The 23,173-nt window shown below is 37.3% G+C and overlaps 2 protein-coding genes across 3 annotated transcripts; both read right to left on the minus strand.

The window, feature by feature from the left end:
* Window positions 1-733: 733 nt before the first annotated feature.
* Window positions 734-5,633, minus strand: anxa2a (annexin A2a). The gene is made up of 13 exons (XM_066667931.1): window positions 5,536-5,633; window positions 4,506-4,563; window positions 4,301-4,394; window positions 3,762-3,856; window positions 3,232-3,345; window positions 2,910-3,000; window positions 2,722-2,801; window positions 2,544-2,603; window positions 2,339-2,432; window positions 2,158-2,253; window positions 1,744-1,802; window positions 1,355-1,477; window positions 734-1,090 (listed from the first exon to the last, which is right to left on the minus strand). Exons 2-13 carry the CDS (start codon window positions 4,551-4,553, stop codon window positions 1,031-1,033), a joined length of 1,014 nt encoding a protein of 337 aa, XP_066524028.1. The 5' UTR covers window positions 4,554-4,563; window positions 5,536-5,633; the 3' UTR covers window positions 734-1,030.
* Window positions 5,634-7,348: 1,715 nt separating this feature from the next.
* On the minus strand, window positions 7,349-21,632 carry ice2 (interactor of little elongator complex ELL subunit 2). 2 transcript variants are annotated; one of them, XM_066668373.1, is made up of 15 exons: window positions 21,576-21,632; window positions 20,320-20,421; window positions 19,864-20,161; window positions 19,647-19,751; window positions 19,406-19,540; window positions 19,199-19,315; window positions 18,901-19,057; window positions 17,945-18,129; window positions 16,920-17,787; window positions 15,860-16,026; window positions 14,143-14,272; window positions 11,432-11,516; window positions 11,107-11,157; window positions 10,657-10,909; window positions 7,349-7,907 (listed from the first exon to the last, which is right to left on the minus strand). In XM_066668373.1, exons 1-15 carry the CDS (start codon window positions 21,587-21,589, stop codon window positions 7,749-7,751), a joined length of 2,826 nt encoding a protein of 941 aa, XP_066524470.1. In that variant the 5' UTR covers window positions 21,590-21,632; the 3' UTR covers window positions 7,349-7,748. The 2 variants fall into 2 exon arrangements, with proteins under 2 accessions (XP_066524470.1, XP_066524469.1); XM_066668372.1 differs by having other exon boundaries at window positions 19,647-19,754.
* Window positions 21,633-23,173: the final 1,541 nt, after the last annotated feature.

Genomic DNA, 23,173 nt, shown 5'->3' on the forward strand with positions numbered 1-23,173 from the left:
TGCTATGCTAATCATCTTAGCTGGAGGTTAAATTAACATTTTTAATTAAAAAATTAGCACCAAACAAACACAGCAAAACACACTAATGATTAAAACATCTAAATAAAGCCGCATCGCTCACTTGAAAGGGAAGGCAGCATGAGAACACTTTTTATTGCTCCCATAAAATATGTCGGCAAAGGATATTCCCATCTAAATAGACTCTCACTCACTGGCAGATAATGCAGGGCGATGGATGGCATGGTTGAGGCGTTATGTGATTATTATGTAAATGGTTTCGGAATGAATATGATGCCTGCTTTCCTTAAGTAACAAATCAGAAAAGCAAGTATCTCTAATCAAAGCCTTTATTTGGCAGTACAAGGCAGCGGAGCATATTTATATTTCATCATGAACGCAGTAAGATAATGTTACCTCATCTGGAGGAGAAAACTTTTTTTTTTTTTTTGGCTTTTACTTTTTTTTTTTTAAATGAGGGGATAAAATATGTAAATCATGTTTGAGATCAAATATTTTCAGTGATTTTTTAAAAAATAATAAGGCAGCTCTGAACATCAAAGTGAAGCCTTAGTAAGCAGCAGTGTGATACATGAGTCTGAGAGGTAAAGCCCTGTGATACTCTATTGCTCTCTGCTGGACCACTACAGGAACTGCACTCTACATCTGCCTTAGATAATGAAGTAGGGCATGTACCAGAACGCATCAAACAAAAGAGAAAGTGTGCTGAACTGAAATGAGACATCTGATTCCCACTGATTATAGTGTTGTCCTTTATTTATGGTCCTCTGTGTACACATTGCCAAGATAAGCTTATAAACATAGGTCTGACAATTTCAAAGTCAATAATACAGAAGTGTATTAAACACTTAAACTAAACAAATGTCGCAAAACAAATTTTGACTACAGGGTGTCTTGACAGGACACTGCACAGCCCTGTGTATCCAGTTTAAGAGACAAACTGGAGACCTGGGCTTCACACCGGAGACTGAGGGCATTTGAGACTGCTGGAACCACAGTGACCTGGTTCACTTTAATCATCTCCACCACACAGACTCAGCAATGCTGTCTGATAGTCTCCTTTAGTGTGTTCCTGCACAGAAACCACAAAATATAGTCACACACTTCAGTTTAATATGGAGAATTATAGCTTAAAATAAATAGCTAATTTAACAAGAGAACTATCTACATTCACATGCAAAATAGATGAAAGGTAATATCTTCAACAGGAAGCAAATAGAAATCTATCACATATGACTACATATAAAAAGCTGTTTTGTGCTTTTTTTTTTAAATCACTGACTGGTTAAGAAAGCCTGCAGTGTTTTGTGTGTTTGTTTGTTTGAGAGAAACTTACAGCGATGGTTTTATACAGAGACTTCCCATACTGAGTCTTAAACTCAGATCTGATCTTCTTCAGATCCACCTCACAGCGGGACACCATGATCCTGGTCACCACTTTCTCCTTCGCTCCTTTACTCTGAAACACAGACACATGGACACAGATGCATATGCACACGCAAGCGCACAATCACACACACACACACACACACACACACACACACACAAAAGACACATTAAAGACTATGGTGCTGTCTGATGCAACCTCACCGAAAGTCTTCTGCCACGTCAGCAGCTAGATCACAGAGAGGTGAACTTTGAAACAATTTCTTTCAAACTCATGAAAAAGAAATGGAAGTTTCCTTTTTCTCAAGGAAAAGCAGAAATAACAGAAATTGTAATTACCTTCATGGCATCACTGAGTCTGTTGGCAAAGTACAGCTGTTTGTTTTCAAAGCACTGGACTGCAAGAAAAGAAGTTGTGGGTGTAAGAAGAATGTTCACAGTGTCAAAAAGCATCTACATTTTTCTTTTACAGAACTTTGAGAACAAACATAAATTACAGAGTTAAATAATAATTATCCAACACATCCAATGATCAGCTACAAATGTCAAAATGTCATCAGATTAACAGGTTATTTAGTAAAAAATCTTATTAATATTTCTGGGGTTTGGTTTTCAGTTTCTATTGAGAGTCTGCTTTAGTAGCAATTAGTGATATACATCTCAGGCCTCATAATAAGCCATGGTTTTATAGAAAACTTTTCAAAGCCCTAAGTATCTGTTTGCATATTATACATTTTATTTAAAGAGTCTAACCCAAGGTGAGGAAGGATTTCTCCAGGTCTCCTTTCACCTCCTTCCTGATGCTCTCCTGCATGTCATATGGGCTGTAGCTCTTGTATCTCTCGAACACTGCAGAGAAATATCAGACAATAAAATATGCAATTCTTTTTTCTAGTGTTTCTACCAAAGTATAGCATGCCAGAGGCTGAGGAACCTTTCTGCAGATGAGGGACACTTCTCTCAGACATGATTGTGATCCAGGTTTTGACATCAGTGCCTTTTCTTTTCACTCCAGCTTCATACAGTGCCTGGGAAGAGGAGGGTCCAAATTAACAAGTCTCTTGTTTGAAGAACTGACTAATTCACTGTTCTACTTGTAAGGTTTCAGCAAAATAAGCAACAGAAACACTTTGACTTACTCTGGCATCTTCATCAATTAGCTCATAGTCAACAACATTGCTGGGGTCAGCCCTTTTGGCCTGTTGAAAAATGAAGGGGCAAAGGCTTGTAATAGAGCATTAAAAACAACACAACACATTGCATTGGATATGTATTTAAACTAGTATAATAAAGTATATGTTAACAGTCCCTCATCACCTCCACTAGGGCCAGCAGCAGCTTAGCAAAACTTCCTGAAGTGTCTCCAGCCACATCTTTTTCCAGGTCTTTCTTGAACACTGCAGAGACAAGCATTTACATTCAGTTGTTCTTGCTTATCTTACACTCATGGCGATCCACTTGGCTCCTCATATTCATGTTTAAGATTCAGGTCCTCTCCAACTTACGCTCTTTGTAGACTTTCTTAATCTCCACCAGCTCTGCGTTGCTTCGGGAGCAGAGGATCTCGATCAGGCTCTCCTCATCTGTTCCCAGTCCCTGCACACATACAATTGGTGGGAGTACATATATGCATTTTAATTTATGCTTACTGACATAAAAGTATGGGAATTTTAAATGGCTCTATGCTCCCTGTAGAGTGCACTGTGAGCAGGTTATGACACAATAACAAACATGTCAAAATAGGTGTACAAGCCACAGTATCATGCTCTACAAAGTTGACTATACAGGGAGATGAGTGCCATTTGAGATCCAGCCTTGACGTCTTACCTTTATAGAGGCTTTGATTTCAGAAGCATCGTACTGAGCAGTGCTCTTCATGAGTCCAAGAATGACTGTCTCTAGTGAGCCAGACAGTGCCCCCTTCAGGGCAGAAATCATATCCTGTAGAATAATTTTTAAACAAAGAGTGTTTTATATTATTATTTATGGAAGCCTGTTTCCAACACATAAAATAATACAAAAAAGGCACCAGTTTTTTATTTTTCATTAATATGCAATTTGTCATCTCAATATCCTGAGATACTATCTCATTATTTTGAGATAATAAGTCATTATATTGAGATTGTATACTATCACACTATATTGAAGTATCTAAAATAATGAGATACTGTCTCAAAATAATGAGAAAGAATCTCAATATATTGACTTAGTATCTCAAAACAATGAGATAGTATCTCAGGATATTGAGATGGCAAATTGCATATTAATGAAAAATAAAAAACTGGTGCCTTGAAAAAGTGTGCAATGACTGATGATATAATCTTTAGAAAAAAAGTCCATTAAAATTTAATTCCAACCTTCTTGGCTCTCCTCTCATACGCAAAGGCAATTTCTCGTCTTTGGGCATATGTTCGTTTGGTGAGTATCTGAATAATGGTCTGCTCATCCACACCTACAACATACATTTTGCTATTTTAGTTTGTGCTTAATATATTGGCTCTTTTTTTTGCACGTCAAAATTCTGCAACACAGCTCACAACACATTCTCAAAAGGTCTCAAATATGTGAAATTAGATCATGTTCTAAATGGGCAGTTTTGGGTGGTCGAGTGGTAGAAATAAAGAGCATGTAGGCATTGGATTGCAGGCTGCAGCCACAAAGGCCTCACCCAGAAAATTTTCCATACCCGGCCTAAGAGCTTCCAGACAGGATGATGACTCACCAGCAGTGCTGGTTTTGGCCAACATTTGGTCAGAAACAAAAAGCAAACAAGTTTAATTTTAAGTGAATGTTTCTAGCTAAACTGCTCCGTATTGCGGGAAATCTTAATTGTTCAGCTTTATGTGGTTTGTCTGTTATATTATTATAGGAAATTAGAAGGAACTTTTTTTCATACCTTTAGTCTTGATAGCGGTCTCTATTCTGGCAGCATCTTTGTCAGGGTCGAAATCTGATGACGGGACCACAGTGGGGTAGGTGGTCTCACTGGCCTGGGATTTATGATTAAAAGATGAAAACATTAAATGGTAGATACTAAACATTAAACTTGCATCAACATTATGTGGGATTAAATGAATCTCTTTCATCTTGAGAAAACTTACCCCCAAATTAAATGTGATTTGACCCAGGAATTCAGCCACCAGCGCCATGTTGGTCCTGCTGTAAGGGCCAGTTTTGGGGAAAATTAATGTGTTATTAATAATTACTTGTTAAAACTCAGTTAATGGTTTGCCATACGTCTTTAAAATGCAGAGCTAGGAATTGAGTGCAGGGGCCTTTAAGAATCGCATGCTGCCTGAGTCAGAGTGTTATGCAATCAGGTTGAAGAAAGAAAAGCTAATGTTAGCTCATGGAAACAAATGCTCTGGATTCTAGTTTTCTTACAGAATAAACCTCAGGATCCTAAGCCCTTTGTATAGAATGAAGTGATTAATCACTCCTGGGTTCTTTGAGTCATTTGACAACATTTTGAAAATACAAAAGTCAACAGTAAAGCTTAGAGGTTCTTTGTCTCTCTTTTACTTTGAGGAATGGGTTCCAGCTGTGATTTATCTAAAAGTGCATGTTCCAAAGTAAACCTCTGAGCTGCACTGCCAGGGTTGAGACTTCCTGGTTATTGTTCCCCAATCAAAATCTGTCACCCATCCAACAACCTTAGCAACAGAGACCAAATAAACTTAACAACAACAGTCGGGCAGTAAGTAGGAGAAGTGGTTTTTTTTTTTTTTTTTTTTTAAGTCATTCAAGGAATGCTGTCGCTTAGCAATGATGTTCTCCTTCGGATCTTGCGCAGACAAGGACTATTAGCAGGACTCAGAAAGGAGACACACCCATGAAAGAGAATGCTGGGGAAAAATCTCTACAGCGTATGAGAAACCTCTTATCATCTTTACTGCAGCCTGATAAAACTGGAGCTCATAAGCAGTTTAAAAATAAAAAAATCAATGATCTACAAGCCTCTGTGTAAACAAACAGTATCGCTACAAATAACAGCACTGTTGCTAAATGTGCATAAGAAATGAATATCATTGAACCAGAAATATATCTGAAGATTTGACACTGCAACATTTCACAGTATACTACACATTTTTTAGCTGCTGCATACTGTAAAAGCTGTGGTTATAGACTTACCTAAGTGAGCAGTGTAATAATGATGTACAGCAGAGTCCCAGCTATGAGAAGTGAAATGGGTGTGGTGTTTAAATACCAGGGCCACTGCCAGCAGCTTTATTCCCTCCCTGTTAGTTCTAGTACGGCCCCTTCCAGTGTACTGAACCAAGCCCTTTTCACCACTCCTCTTCCACTCCCTTTGATGAAAGAATATTGGGCAGCAGCAGTCTGGGTTTCAACTTGAATTCTCAGTGCTTGTTTAACCATTCACCAAAGAAAAGTACCTGAAACTGGAAAATCTACCTTAAAATGTAACTGAAACATTGGTGCAGTTTGGAAATTTATTCCATATGAATGAACTCCGGAACATCAGGAAACCAGAAGCAATGCTCAGAAGATCTACAAATCACTAATATATTGTGATTTTAACTAAACAGTAAATGTCAATTAGCTGTTTGATATAATAGGTTCCCTTTCAGTTTCTTTTAATACTGTTACAGTTCCACCAGGACAGCAAAGCTAAAGAGACACTTAAATAAGGGGTTGAAAACCTATCATTAGAATGTGAGAACTTCACGAAGGCAAAACCCCACAAAACCACAATTTATACCAGGGCTGCACAATCTATATCTTTCCAGCATTTACTCAGTGATGTGCACATACTCAATATTAACCTGATAGGACATGAGATTGTATGCATCTAACATATCACACTACGTTTTTGTTGCTTGACATAAAGAAGAAAACTTGCTGGGTTTTTGTTTTACTTGACTAATCTACAAGAGAACGTTCCCATATAATTTACTCTGATATAAAGGAATTGCGTATACAGTTAGTTGCTGGTGAGTGACAGGCATTCACAACGAAACACCAGTCACAATCATTCTTGATCAACTGATTATAGTATGGAATGCTAAAATTGTATTAAATCAATACTGCATTCTTTTTCTCCAGAATCACTTCAAAAGGGCAGCCACAGAACAAAACTGATTTTCTGTTTGGTGCCTTCAAACCAGTAGAACAGAAATAAACCTCAAGAACAAACAGTTCACACAGTTTAGTTTTATTTTTTCATCCAAATTATATCTATTTCTATGCAAATTATTTTTCTTTAGCCACTGAATCTATCTCTGAGCCCTCAAGAAATGCTCTTCTGAATGAATGGCCGAAAATTCAGACATAAAGTACTGTGCAAAAGTTTAGGTGCCTGAGAAAATGAGATATATAAAGATATTTATTTGAGAGGCAAACTTATTTGTTCAAAGATAAATAAATAAATTAAAAAATTTAAAAAAGCAGCGCTCTTGTGTGTGAAAGTGTTGGTTTAACCCTTTCCTAATCTTTCCTTGTGGCAGTCCAGTAATATTTGAAGTTTCATCCAATACTTTCCAGTTGATAAATATTTCATTTTGTTAAATCAAGTGTGCTGTTGATTTAAATATTATCTGGAAACCAACTATGTTCTTTACAGTAGCTCACAACACATCTACTAGAATAAAAAATATTTTTACTCTATTTATGTTTATTTTTAATTATACATAATGCTATAAAAGCACTACCGTTATCAAGAAGATATATTATTCTAAATTATAATAACGTCTCACAGTTCTGTAACTGTGTGTTGATTGAACATTGATTATTTTATTTTACATTTGATGTATTTTATTAAAACCTTAAGTATAAACTTTGTCTATGTAACAAAGGAAAAATGCAATTAATGGCAATTAATCACAGCAAAATGAATCAGTCCACAGCCCTAACATATTATTCACATATTTCAAAAGATCCTTATATTTCGAATTGTAAACACATTAAAAACGATAAAATTCCGGACTTATATTAATGTTTATTCATTCTGACCTTACAAATAAAGAGTACAAACAACATAATTACATAAGTGCCTCCTTAAATAAAAGTACACTATTTTAAGTACATTCACATCATACAACTTGCTTTTACAACTCCAAATAAATCTAACTGAAAAAGTATCAGTATTTGGGAAAATGCAGAATTAAAAATCTAGAAAGAACATTCTGCAGTACTTACATATGTTTCAATAAATTACATTTCCCCTATCTACAGTCCAGCTGATGATTGCTCCTCACATTCTACCGTGTGTACATTAAAGCGATTCTAACTTGAGCTCATTCTGACACACTGCTATGTCTTACCTCCATATTCACAAAGTCTTACTTCTGTTTGCTCATGTAACTGGTTTGGGAGGCTGCCTTCAGTTACGTCATGGTTTCTGACTGTCCCCCTTTTTCCTGTAAAGCTTTCCTAACCTTTCTCTTTTTCTTCCACTTCTGAGCAGGACGTGCTGCAGAATTCTGGCTTCTTTGTGGTGGTCTGGTTGGAATGTTACCTTGCTTTGCCCCTTTACGTGCTCCTGCCTGTTGGCATTCATGTATGAGGGAAAGACAGAGAGAGCAGAAAATAGATGAGTGAAAAACTGTCAGCAGACACTCATGCAAGAAAGTAGTAGCACAGTGCACACATTGTTATTTCTTAATCCACCACACGAGAAGTAAATCACCATAATAAAAGCAATATCATCTAATATCTAATCCCATAGATACTGGAAAGTTGATGTGCAACATAAAGACTGGACCAACTAATTTAACTCTAAAGCTAGAGCTGCGGGCGGCACGGTGGCGCAGCAGGTAGTGTCGCAGTCACACAGCTCTAGGGACCTGGAGGTTGTGGGTACGATTCCCGCTCCGGGTGACTGTCTGTGAGGAGTTGGTGTGTTCTCCCTGTGTCTGCGTGGGTTTCCTCCGGGTGCTCTGGTTTCCTCCCACAGTCCAAAAACACACGTTGGTAGGTGGATTGGTGACTCAAATGTGTCCGTAGGTGTGAGTGAATGTGTGTGTGTGTGTGTCTGTGTTGCCCTGTGAGGCACTGGCGCCCCCTCCAGGGTGTATTCCTTGCACCCAATGATTCCAGGTAGGCTCTGGACCCACCGCGACCCTGAATTGGATAAGTGGTTACAGATAATGAATGAGTGAATGAATGAAAGCTAGAGCTGCTTGACTCAAATGATTGAGGTTGTATGAGAATGAGATGTCATACTTTCATCATGTTTCAATGACATCACAGAGATCACCTATTCCTTAAATTCCTTATCTGATGACAGATTCTGACCTGATGGTTTTTGATGGTGATTAAAAATGTGTAACATAATTATCTGGTCTGCTTTACAGAAAAGTACAACACTGGGGGAAGATGTTGCTGCTATTCACAAGGCCTGTAGCAGCACATTGTTCCAATTGAATGTGTTTAGAAAAAGAATATTTCACATTTTTTTCATGCTTTTGTTAGTAACTATCAATGAGAGGACTTCACCAGCAGCCAGACCAAATTACTGAAGTAGAATTCATCAAGAGTATGAGCCTAAGAGTTTGTAAGAAAAAACAAGGCGGAAAATCTGCAGTTTGTTAGTGTTATTTCTGGAGCAATCAAATGGAATGAGTGGGCTGAGAGCTCTGATATCAGTTCATGGACTTATCAGGGCTAAACCAAAAGCAGTTGTTGGGTGGGGGGAGGGCAATGTCTCATGAAGATTGTTTACACTGGCAATGCATGGAGGGTTGTGTAAAATGCGCCTTTTGTAAACATGTTATTAGATCAAATCATTCATATCTATCTCTTGAAGGCTATAACCTAAACAAGTTCAAAAAATGTCACACGTGACACCTCCATTTTAAAAGGCAGCCATCCCTTTGATGGGTCCTTCCTTGTAATAGAAAAAAAATATAAGAAAATATATTGCTGATTACAAATGAGATATATCAGATGCCTGTGACATGATGTTAGCTTCAAAAGAAAATATAAAAACAAAACAAAACAAACAAAAAAAGAACCCAAAAACTTAGGAGTCTTTATTTTTCCCTTTAACTAATTTCATGTACAAACCGGATTCCAAAAAAGTTGGGACACTTAACAAATTGTGAATAAAAACAGAATGCAATGATGTGGAGATGGCAAATGGCAAAATTTTATTCATAATAGAACATAGATGACAGATCAAAAGTTTAATCTGAGTAAATGTAACATTTTAAAGGAAAAATATGTTGATTCAAAATTTCACAGTGTCAACAGTGTCCCAAAAAATTAGGACAAGTAGCAATAAGTGGCTGGAAAAAGGAAGTGGAGCATATAACGAAAAGCTGGAAGACCAATTAACACTAATTAGGTCAATTGACAACATGATTGGGTATAAAAAGAGCTTCTCAGAGTTTCAGTGCCTCTCTGAAGTTTTTGCACTGGGCCAGGGGTCTTTTAAAATGGAGTGTGGCAAAATGGAAGACTGTTCTGTGGTCAGTTCAGTTACGATTTGAAGTTCTTTATAGAACAATGGGATGCCATGTCATCCGGACCAGAGAGAACAAGGACAACCCAAGTTATTATCAACGCTCCGTTCAGAAGCCTGCATCACTGATGGTATGGGGTTGCATGAGTGCTTGTGGCATGGGCAGCTTGCATGTCTGGAAAGGCACCATTAATGCAGAGAACTATGTTCAGGTTCTAGAACAACATATGCTCCCATCTAGACGTCATCTCTTTCAGGGAAGACCCTGCATTTTTCAACAACATAATGCCAGACCACATTCTGCAGCAATCACAACATCATGGCTACGTAGGAGAAGGATCCGGGTACTGAAATGGCCAGCCTGCAGTCCAGATCTTTCACCTATATAGAACATTTGGTGCATCATAAAGAGGAAGGTGTGACAAAGAAGGCCCAAGACGATTGAACAGTTAGAGGCCTGTATTAGACAGGAATGGGAGAGCATTCCTATTTCTAAACTTGAGAAACTGGTCTCCTCTGTCCCCAGACGTCTGTTGAGTGTTGTAAGAAGAAGGGGGGATGCCACACAGTGGTAAAAAATGGCCTTGTCCCAACTTTTTTGGGATTTGTTGACGCCATGAAATTTTGAAACAACATATTTTTTCCCTTAAAATGATACATTCTCTCAGTTTAAACTTTTGATCTGTGATTTGTTCTATTCTGAATAAAATATTAGATGTTGGCACCTCCACATCATTGCATTCAGTTTTTTTTCACAATTTGTTTAGTGTCCTAACTTTTTTGGAATCCGGTTTGTATTATCTTACCAGAAAACAAAAAATTTTTCATACCTTTCTCTGTAGTGGTGGCTGTGGTGGGAAAGTGCATGGTGGTCTCTTGCATTTGTGATGGAAAGACATTAGATGGAATGGGTCCAAGGGAACCCAGGGCACCTTGGGCTCTGGAGGGACCACAGGGGGACCACAGTGCACTGCTTGAAGGTCATAGGTACTACGACTGGGTTGCTTTCCATCACTGGCTTTGAAGATGGTCACAAATGCCTCTCCAGGTTTGTGGCCCAGCAGGTAGCTTCCCTTCTCCAAGCTGAAACAGATAAAAAGAAGTGGACAGCTGGACTCAGTAGACACAGCCAGAATAACACACTTCAGAAGAAGGAATGTAAAACCCCTGGCTCATCCTGAGGTGTGGTGTTGTTTCTAAGCTACAAAAGGGGCTGTGATAGGGATAGGTTTAGGTTTAATCCTGGCAGGAATAACGGTTTATTAAACAATAGAACTCACTCCATGACTTTTCTCAATATATGATGGAGAATGTTCAAGCACCTAGCTGGCCTGTAAAAGAAAATAGAAGAATACAAAACAGACAGAAAAAATTGTAATTAACAATAAATGCATACGTGATTAAGGGAAATGTTACTAACGAAACCTTGAATCATTTCCTAAATACAAAATTTAAATTGATTTGGAAACTTTTTTTTTAATCAAATCACTTAAATATACCATTGACATTCCATAATGTGTACAAAAAAGAAACCATTACTTCATGATAAAACCAGGCTAATGGAGTGGTCATATGAGGACAGGGAGTGAAAGAGGGTCTGCATACTTGAAATCACAGGTGGTCATCTGGATCCAGTCATGTGGGAGCTCATGCAGCTGCACCAATTGTGATGTGTGTGCATTGATGCGACCTGCATGCACAAACACACATAGTTATACACAAAGACACACACACAAGAAAATAAGTAAGTTAGGATTCCATTATGAATTTCATTTAGACAAGAACGGTTAAGCTAACAAGTTGCATGCTGCTTCTTGGTAGCTCAGTACTACGTCATGTTATTTGACTCTGACAGTCACAGTACAGTGAAAAGACCTGTCTCTACAAGCTCTACATGAGCACATGTAAAGTGCTTTCACATAATGTAACAGCTGAAACATTCCACAGTACTATTTTATATATATAATATATTATTATTTATTATATACACACACACACACACATATGTATGTATGTATGTATGTATATGTGTGTGTGTGTGTGTGTGTAATTAGTGTTTATTACTGAAAAGTCAACCACAGTTTTACTGGCTCATACCCCACCCACAAGCAACCATCACGAAGTCAAGATTTCCACTGCTGTAATGTCCACATTAATCATTAGTAGAGAACTGCAGTTTTATTTTTTTTTTAAAAATTGATCTCTACTTTTTTTGCTTAGTTTTTGAGAGAAAACAGACACAGAGAAAATCAAATCCAAAGATCAACACATAGCAGGCTGTAGGTCTATCCACCCTCTACAACTGAGTATGTTCAAAGTAAAAGCAGTGCTCCACTGCATTCAAATACCAAGTCCTTGAGAACTCATGCCAAAATATGCCTTAATAAGAGAGTGTGAACTGGAGGTCTTCTCCAGGGCAGCATCCTGGCTTAAAACCAAGAACAAGAAGAGAAGGGGTCTAGACAACATTAATATTAACAATAATAATAATAGTAATAATTGACATTGCTTTAATTATAATAAATTAATGTTACATGTTCTTTACATATTTAGGTTTAAAGATCAAGCTTGCCTGCTAGTAAGTATCAAATAAGAAATATCAACTATGAGCATGTGCCTACTCCCTTGCATTCTTCTAGGATTGCACAGTGGTTGAGAGTTCCCTGAATGTGAGCCAAATGTTTCCTCATTCCTTTCACTTTTTATCTTAACATTCATCAAACTATTTTTATCAATATCATAATATCAGGAAAACTAAAATACTAATGTCACTGAAATGCACACTTAAAAATGTATAAGTATTCCTACATGTGTATGAAATGTTGATATTTAATATTAGTTTTATTGCAAAGCAACCCCCTGCTTTTATATACATGTGCCTAATGCTTGGTGAAATACATCTATATTGTCTAAGAGATGTCTATATATGTGGTTATAGCTGTGACATTTTAATATTGATATTTACAGTTAAGTTAGATTTTCTTCAGATTCTGTGAACTAATAGTTTAAAAAACATAAAATAATTTATAGAAATGTGTTTTTGTGTTGATAGCATTTACAATGTGCAAGGTTCCTTCAGGTATATTAGACATCCCAGTACAATTACGTATCTAAAGTCATTATTATCTGATACTATGCTACATTCTGGAAATATGTTAAACTGTTATTTGTTAGTGCGTTTGCTAGGTGTGGTTTGCATAAAAAAGAAGCAGGTTTCCAGTCTTGCCATACCAGTAAAGGCCAATGAAAATGCATTTTTTTGGTTGAATTCACACAAAAACTTTGCTTCACTGAAATGCTTCACTGCAGCCACACCCACCACTGATTTAACACCCCTGACTCAACTACCTTGTGAGAATACACATGCTCTAAAATGTGATGGGAAATACAGTTGGGTAAGATCCTGAAGAAACAGAAAGAGGGTAGCCAGGCGAATATCTTGTGAAAGGGAGAGAATGCTCTTTTAGAAAAGCAAGTCAGTGTCAAATGTGGAGAAAAAAAATAAGTGGAAAACAAATACTGTGAAATCAGTGTTCAAGTATGACAAAAGGGGTTCAAAGGGGTCATCAAAGTTAAAGGGTAAGCTTAAAAACACTGATAAATCATATTTATTTTCTTTTTTTGATGTTTGCATTCATGTTGGATGTACTTGGAATTCAAACATATCTTTAAAAATGAATACATATGTAAAACATACAAGAATATACAGATATTTTCTATTTGATCTGAATAATAGAATATTTTAGAGCAGTGATTTTAGAGCAGTGATTTTAGAGCAGTAAAAAGTGACTGCTGAAAAACTTTCTGAAAACTAAGCCAGCTTGGGAAAGACTGTGCTGACAAAGCATGCACACACACACACACCCTTTCATTTGTCATTTAGTCTAAGGTTAAAAGGCTGGTAGCTATGACAACAGTGTCTCCAAACAAACTCCCCACCACACAGACCATGTGAGTCATGTAGGAGGTAGTGGAAAGAGCAGCTTCCTCTAACCAGTGACTCCACCTCTGCCCTTCTCTGACTCAGAGAGAAGACGAATGAGATCTTACTGCTCTAAACAAACTTTAACTAATCTTGTACAGTACCACTCCCTCCCCTTACACTCACCACTACTAGCTGGAATGAACAAAGAGTACTGAGCAGTTACCATGAAAAGCAAAAGACGGTATTTGAGCAGACTCCACTCCAGACAGACAGTCATTACACCCTACTTATAGATCGTAACAGAACAAAGCTCACTTCAGATTATCTCATTGTCTAAAAATGAATGCACATAAGCTATAGAAACATGTAGCTCAGCTGTAAAGTGACATACCTATGAAAGAGTTTGTCCTGGAATGTAGTAGCTGCTCTGCCCAGAGACGGCAGGATTCGCTGTAGGTCAGGCTCTCTGCTCCGTAACACAGCTGGTACTCCAGCTTAGGCAGCACGTGCACTGGGACAGCCTGCACCAACACAGATTGCACGGTTACTCTGCACACAGATCTGAAATAACACAACCTGCTGGTAGTTTTAACATAGCAACTTACTTATCAACAACAGACTGCTCAATATATCTGCCCTTTACATACTTAATGAGCTATAATACAAGTTTATATTAGCTACAGTACATTTCAATGGACTCTTATCACAGCATTGCCAGTCATTGCTTTGGCAAATTGTGAATGGGAAACCTAGTGACTCGAATCACAACTGTCAAATATTCTGATATGACCTAACAGCAGGATCATGGATAATGCCCTGCATGGGAAAGTAAGAGTATATTTACAGAGAAGGTGTGGAGTATAATCCATGCTGACCTGCAGTTCAAGTAACAGTTAGACATACACAGTTTTTCTTCTATCACCAAATGCATATGTCACACACCGTCTTAAAACCTCTTCCTACCCAAATAATCTCAAATCAGTGCTTTATATGAGTATGATTTTGCTGTTTATATATTTCACCCCTGAAAAGAAAATACATATAATACATATCAACTCATAAATACATTCATTTGTATTAAAGGAATATGGATTTCTCTCATTGTATCCTTCAGAAGGCTTAGTTGTGACACTATGTTAACTAACCCCACCCTGAAGGGCTGCACTTTAGCCTGCATATTTCTCAGTTTGTGATTGTGTAAATGCTACACCACAACCAACATTAAGATTAATACAGTGGTATAATTCAATAACTCAGTAAATCTAATACAGCATGATAGAAAAACTATTTATTCTGAGGAATGTTGCACCAGTTTCTGCCATCATATGCAGCCATTTTTGCTACAGGAATACAAGATGATCTGAAACCTGTTTCAAAGTATGCCCCACACAGCACTATGACCTACACTGTAAGAGGTTTTATGTATGAAGTTTGCACAAATGTTAACCTGGTGGTTCTAAACTCCAAACACCAATAATATCTTCAATGTTCATATTTGAATTAAGTTTGACTGCACTGCAAAACCTTTGAGCTTCAAGTACAGCTCGGCTTGACCTGCTATACCTAAAATTACATGGAGGACTAGTGCCAAGACTCTTCTCAGTCCTGGTGCTCAGATGGTGGAATCAACTTCAACTGACTGTCCGAAGAGCGGCCACTATTACGGATTTCAAACACAGACTGAAGACCGACCCACTCAGGTGAGTAATCCAAGTTTTTGCACTTATACTGCTCTTAACTCCTTCCTTTCTAGATACAAACACAGACTATTCTTTCCTTCAAGGTTTGAGCGCTAACTAGATTGTCTTGTTTATTGCACTTACTACATTTTGTTGTTTCTATGTATCAGCACTGGTCCTTGTTCTGACAAGCATCTGAGCTCAGAGGGAATTTGGACCCTATCCTATTTGTACTAGCTCGGATACACATTCTGTCTGAACACTAAGCACTTTTGTGAGCCACTCTGGATAAGAGTGTCTACTAAATGCTGTGAATGTTGTTCAAAGACACCACATTCTGACATAGCTTTAATTCTTACCCATGTTAATGCTGAATTAAACATTCACAGAAAAAAAATGTTTAGGGAATCTCACTGAAAATGTACTCACCTGAAAACTGGAATTATGATGCCTAGAGTGAGCAATTTCCACAGTGCTGCGTACCATCAGTAACAGGTCCAGCAGGCTGTAGAGCTTGTACAGCACACTGGACTCATGTGGAGGCTCGTAGTCCTTCTCATCCTCAGCAATCCCCAGCAGCTCCTCATTCAGCAGTCCTGCCACAGCCGCAAACACAGTTCTCTTCAACAAAAGCTCCCAGAGCATGCAGATCAAACACACTAAATAACAGTAGTGATTCACTGCTACATAAACTCAGAGTGACTTTTCAGGAAAAGGGCAGATTAAGGCCCTTCTAAACATATTAACAGCAGATAAAAATACATTTACTTATACTTAATTACTGTTAATTACTGTTGAAAAGTGTATTTTATTAGATGGGGTGGTGTACTGTTGTATTTTCAAAGCTGCTCTTTCATTTTACTCCATAAATGAACCACACAAGCAGTTACGTTTTTACAGAACGCAGAAATGGCAGAAATAAACTCTGGTTTTATTAATCCTACTCAAATTGGAAATCTATTAAAGGCATCTGTGTATAATAACAATTCATAACACTTTATACAGTTTATATGTTTAGTAAGAAGACTTCATGAATAATACAGTATTGTGCAACCATTAAAGCCAGGTGTTTTTTTTAAATGTTTATCTAACTGCATAATGACTAAAAAAGTCAATTAAAGAACAAAAGTATATATACACACTGAAAAACGAACTTAATATTTGCATAATGTTGCTCTGACAAACAGTAATGTTCCCCGTGTGTGTGTATATATTTATATATACACAGTACTGTGCAGAAGTCTTAGGCACCTAAGGTAATTATATATATTTAAACTAATGCCTTCTCAGTGAGCTCAAAAGTTAACCCAATACTTACTGGAATAATGTTATTTGGTTTTATTCTAATATTGAGCTTTATCTTTTGTTTATTTGTTTTTTAGCAAATAAACACTTACTGGTCAGATAAATAGCTTTTTAAATCTCATAATCTCTGATGCATAAAATGTTTGCACAGTACTGTATATAGTTTTTTGGTTAGAATACTAACTTTTCGCTTGCACTGTGAACTGAGGGGTGTCAGTTGCTGCAGTCTGTTTATCAAGGCCTTCTTCTGATTCCAGGTAGGAGGAGACACAGGGCTTAACCAGAGAGTGAGGGTGGATATTTAGGTTGGGCTCTGGAGGTTTACAGTTTGGGGTTTGTGCTTTTGGAGACTCTTGACACTTGCTTGTGGAAGATTTCAGCATAGCATTCTGCATACGCAAGATGTGCCCTAGCTGATCACAGTCCTCAGAGACTCTTGGCTTTTTGGCTCCTTTCTTTGTTCCCTTGGCTGGGGTGGTGGGGCTTAAATGGATAGTGGGATCTGAGGTTTGATTATTGAAAGAAGTTGTGGTGATGTCCAAGATGTTCTTTGGAGCAGGTAAAGATTCCTGGGGATTTTTTTTAGAAGGATCCAGTGGAGAGTCTGGATAATCAATGATGAGCTTTTCCTCATCAGAATCCATATTGAGCTCTAAGCTGGACCTCATCTTTTTGGATGGAGGACATTCGGAACTGAAGCACACTTCTGCACTTGAACCATTACTACTCTTAGTGTCTTCAGACACATTGTTTGAAATATCCCCATCACTCTTGGCCAGTGAACTGTCATCTACAACAGTCTCTTCTTGCAATTCTTCCTCTACCAATGGAAGGGGTTGTGAATGAACATTTTTAGGTGTGGAAGTGACAGTCAGAGGGAGATTATCTGAGTCTAACATTGAAGTTTGATTTTTGTAGACTGCTTCAGATTCAGGAGCTTTTACATTATTTTTAAGTTGGTAGGACTCCCCAAATGACTCTAATTCAGTTACATCCACATCAAAATCTATGCCGCTTTCGCCAAATGAAACCACTCTTATAGCTCTCTTTTCCTGAGAGATAAAACAGAACACAGAATTAGTATATACATATAAAAAAACAGCATCTATCCAAACAATTAAAACTGACTGTGGATATGCCATTTCCATTTCCCCAAAATACAGTAAGTATGAAAGAAAAAAACGGTACCCCACTGAAGAAAAGATTTACCTCTGTGCTGAAATCTGCTTTCCTGGAGTTGTCCTCTGATGTGAAGTAAAGCACAGGTTTTGATCCTGTTTTCTTGAAGGCCACTTTTATGCTCTCCTCATGAAAGAGATGATTTCGCTCTCTATAGGTCATCTGTGTCTTCAGCAGAGGAGGGTCAATGTACACGGTTTTGGTCGGAGTGTTACCTGTGCAATTGTAATCATATACAAAAATAAGTCTAAAACAACACCATTAATTCAATTTACAATATTTAAGACAAACAAAAGTCCAATGATGGTTGCAATCTCTACTTCACACCTGATTTGATGAAAGAAACTGAATATATGGAAGGCTGTTTATACCACATAAAATAAAAACATAATCAACACCTATTTTTTTATTGCCATCTCATTATTTTGAGATACTATCTCAGTATTTTGAGATACTAAGTGAGGTTCTCTGTCTGCAGTCAGCCCGGATATCCACCACTTGTGATGTATCCATCTGTAACACAGATGTAACACACTGTTTGCTGGATGTGTGTGTATGTGTTGGTCAATAAACGACACCACCTTTTCTGTCTGATCTAATTGTGACTTCATGTCTGAAGTACTCCTTGATTATGCAATCCCCATTCTCTTTTCCTCTCTACTAGACATTCTCAAAATATTGATATAGCATCTCAAATTTATGACTTAGTATACCAAAACAGTGAGAGAGTATCTCAAAATAATGAGACAGAAATTTATTTAGTTCTCCAAGGAGAACAAAGAAGGTTGTAGTAATATGATGGCTGATCACTGTGGAGACAAAGGTAAAATTGTAAAGATAGCAATTTACTTAATAATGTTAAAAAAAAAAACACACATTAGGTGCTGGTTTTTTGTTTTAATAATGTGTTGGAAATGCATTTCCATGTAAATCAGAAGGACAGCTTTTGTGGAGAGCTCATTAGGGATAATGAGGCAAACTCTCACCTTCTCCGGGGTTTTCCTTCACACAAACTGGCAGCTCCCATGCCTCTGTGTACCCCGCACTGTTGTTTAGGAGCTGGAGCAAGGCTTCCTTTGCTAGACATACATGAGGCTTATAGGTAGCACAGAGCTTCTCTGCATTTATGTCACTGCTGATAGCCTGCAAATTAAAAAGAGTAAAACTGTTTTCGCCAAAGCAAAGTCAACTGCACCATCTAGTGGTATTTTAATATAAAAAAAATTAGGTCATCCAATTACTGTATATCATAATTAAGGCCAGATCACTGAGAAAAACACTTACTCTATGAAAATGGCTGGCCTTTTTAAATGGAGGAGTCACCGCTGAAACAGAGTCATAATCCACAGAAAGTTGTGTTTCTTTTGGAATGATGTTTTTTTGTACTATATCTATGTTGCCCTGAATTGAAAGCACAAGAACCAAATAGCTGTCAGTGCAAAGTTCTTACATTGTTGTAAATTCTTTTATAAAATTCTTTAGGTGTTTTACCAAAGCAAGCAGCTGTTTTTCAAAGTTGAGGGAAATGTTTGATACAAATTTTCCCCCAGTCAGGCTGGTGACTGCATGAATACTGTAAAGCTGAGGGTAGTTCATCATACAGTCCAAGCTCGCTTTAAAATATTCCTGTTAAACAGAGATTTTTAAATGGTCATTCGATACAAAGAAAGGACAAAAATATTGTACAAGGCACATAGAAGAGACTGTAACTTTATGTAAAACAGTCCTATACCTCTAAATAGCGAGTGGCTCCCAGGGGCATGTAGTTATATTCATCAGCACATATTTTGGAGACATCCTGCAGATACTTCATAAACTCTGCAACCTCATTCTTCACCTTCTTTATTAGTTTTAATCACATAAGAGAATAAAATGATTTATATTTTTGTGCCAAATATATATAATAATCTGTAGGAATATGTAAAGTAAACAAATAAGACCCAGCTTACCTGTGTAGCATGAATTTTGTGCTTGCTTTTAAGTAATTGTATATATATAAGTCGTTCTTTGCATGTGAGGGTTGAGTAGCAGGGATAAGGTACTTTTGGGTCAGGGAACTCTTCTTTTTCCTTAGTCTTGCGGTCAGATTGTGTGTCATTGCAGTCTGAAACAGAACCAGCAGAGCTCTGGCTCGTTCTGCTGTTGTTCTGTGGAGTGACGGTATTGTTTTTGGGTGGCCTTTTCTCTGAGGAGTTTCCAACTGGCCTTGACTTAGGTTCTGCTTTCACTTCAACATTTAAATCCGCACTAAAGATAAAGTATTGCATGATGTTTAATGAATCATTACAATATTATTAATACAAAATGTATAATAACATGATGGGCCTAAGTGATAAATACAGAACGTGGTGAAGAAACATTTTCAGTAACAAAGTAGACCTCTGTAGAAAGTAGCAGGAACGTACCTCTGTAGAAAGGTCCATAGCTCTTTAACCGTGGGTGCCAGAGAGAATCTGTCAAAGGCATCTTTGGAATATGAGATAGGACCACTGATGGGAGCCTGATCCCTGCACAGAGAAGTGGATTAGACACTTTCTTGGACACTGCATCGGCTATCACACAGTCTGGACCTGCACGTTCTTTTTTTTTGGCTCTGTTAGTTTGGTGAAATAACTTTGCAAGTACAAGTAATTGCAGTCTTCTAATAATACAACTTTACATCAAGTACAAAACTAAACGCTGTGGACTGAACTGCAGTGCATTACATTATCTACCAGCATGTGTGTATCCCAGTAAAAACTAATATTTACCAGTTATCTCTGGAAACACCTGCTATAAATGTTCCTTCTTACCAAATCATAACAACGACCAAAAGAGTGATTCCACATTCCAACAGTGAAGGGCCATTTGTGTCTCAATGATGTTGCACTTAAGTAACAGGTCAAATGAATGTAAAAGCCATTCTAAATACAGAACTATATTTTATTCACAACAACATATATGCACATTTCTGATAAACAGCTTAAACCATTATGAAAATCACATCAATTAATCATTCAGAGTGGTTTGTTCACTATAACTTCACGCTAAAACCTTTAAATCATTTCATAACTTTACTACTTTTCCTTTATGTGTGAATACGTTTATGCTACAAAAAAGTCATTCCTCACAGATTTGTTAATATTATTTTAGAGGAATTTAGATTTCCTTAACAGAAAGAGGTAAAATGACCTCGTTTATTTATTTTCAGGGATATTGACTGATGCTTTTAAATTGCAAACCCTCTGAAGGCTACAGAGCGAAAGTAACATATTTTGAAGATAGACTAACGGCTACCTTAATGTCCTCAGGTCGTCGTCACTGTATGTGTTTGTTAATATTATTAAACCAGTGTCACCTGGAAAATATCTTCTAGGAGATATTGTATTCCTTTCTGAATATATTAATAGAGACATTCTTAACTTCTTGATAAACTAGATTTAAAACACGTATCTAAACCTTTAATTTCAGATTTCTTGATGTTAACGGTTGCTATATACTTGACGGGTTTAAATGACACTCAACGATGATATCAAACAATTCTCTTTCCCGAAGCGTCCAACATTAATGACTTCACAATAATGAGCATTGATACAACTACCCACCATCGCTGTCCTAACAGATATCTATTAAATCACCACCTCTGTGTTAAAATATGTAGCTAATTCTGCGAATAACTCACCAGTTTAGCTCCATGTGCGCTGTTTATAATTCACAGTGTAGTGAGTGTCAACATTCCAACCAGCGCACTACAACACTACATAGTGTGTAAGAAAATAGTGCTCCACCATCAGGAGTGCATTTATAAGTGTAGTTTGTGAAGTGAATGAGTGTGTGGTTTAGAACGCTGCATATACGTCACCATCACAACAGCCCCGCAGTAAACACTCGCCGTGTGGAATCATCATCGGAATCATCAAGTTCCGCCACAAGTCAATGCTGGGTCATGTTTTTCTTCTGTTTCACTTTCCAAGTGACTGCGATCCCTTTATAAATAAAGGCTTGACGCGAAACTGTGTGGGAATGTATTTATACGAGAATGAAGTATAAATTAAGTCATTTTCGGGCCTTAATTTATTTTTTATGTTTACTGCTTGCAGAGCTCTTGGGCTTAGTTTCCAGAAAACCTTGTAGTATTTTGTAGACATTTACTTTTCTAAACAAACCCTGAACCATATGCATGTCTTCAGAAAGTGTTTAATGTCAGTAATAAAAATAATCTGTGGGTAGTGTTTGGCATTTAATTCTACAGTGAGTGTGTTTTTTAAAAAATCAATTTTTGAAGACAAAATGTTTAAAGCAGGGTTTTTATTGGGATGTGAATTAGCAATTTAATTTCAGTCTGTTGTTGATTTTATAAAGCACTTTTTATCATTTGAAACAATGCATCAAACAATTAAAACATCATTTACATTTCCTTTTGCACCTTGGAAGAAGAATATCAAAAACTATCATTGGGTGTTGACATTCTTTGAAAATGTTATTTTAAATTAAGGAGCTGTATGTCTATGTGGTTATGTTTAGTGTTGTATTTCATTCCAGTCACAGGAGTCTGTGTTTGTTGCTGGTTGAGAGCATTCACCTGAACGCAAATAATAATAATAATAAAATAAACAGTCCTGGAATGTTTTATTCACAAAAACACAGTACTGTGGAGGAGTAGATCCTACATACAAGCCATGACTGAAGCATGCTGGACTGACATCAAGCAACTGGCATTCTCTCAATACCCACAAATAGTACTATATATTTTGAGCAGCTGGATTTAAGTAGAGCTTAAACATACAATTGAGGTTTTTGTTTTTAAAAAGAAGCAAATACTACAACCCTTTGCCTGAATTGAGTTGTTGGTTTGTCTCAAATGTATTATGTCATTCATTTGGGAGCATTCACATCTTTATTTAGAACTCGTCTTAAACACAAAGACATTATTGTTACAAGTGCTCGCCAGCTGACATCTTTATATCATACCAGAGAGCTTTCTGAAACATGTTGTATAATGCAACAGACAGTTTCAGCGAAGATTTCACAAATATATCTGATTTAATATGGTACCCTCTAACGTTGTTGATTGGCGTGCCCTGTCTTAGCGTTTTGACAAGAGATGTTGAAAAAAAAAATGGCTTATTGGTGCCATCTACAGGTCAGAGTGTGTAGTGCTCTTAAGTTGACCATATATTTGCCTGGGAAATCAGTGTTTACATGAAGATGAGCCATTAACCCAGGCACTAAAGTGTCTGAATATTCGGTCATGTCGAGAATATAATGGCAATTATTATA

Source organism: Hoplias malabaricus, chromosome 4 (assembly GCF_029633855.1).
Source record: "Hoplias malabaricus isolate fHopMal1 chromosome 4, fHopMal1.hap1, whole genome shotgun sequence".
Taxonomy (NCBI): domain Eukaryota; kingdom Metazoa; phylum Chordata; class Actinopteri; order Characiformes; family Erythrinidae; genus Hoplias; species Hoplias malabaricus.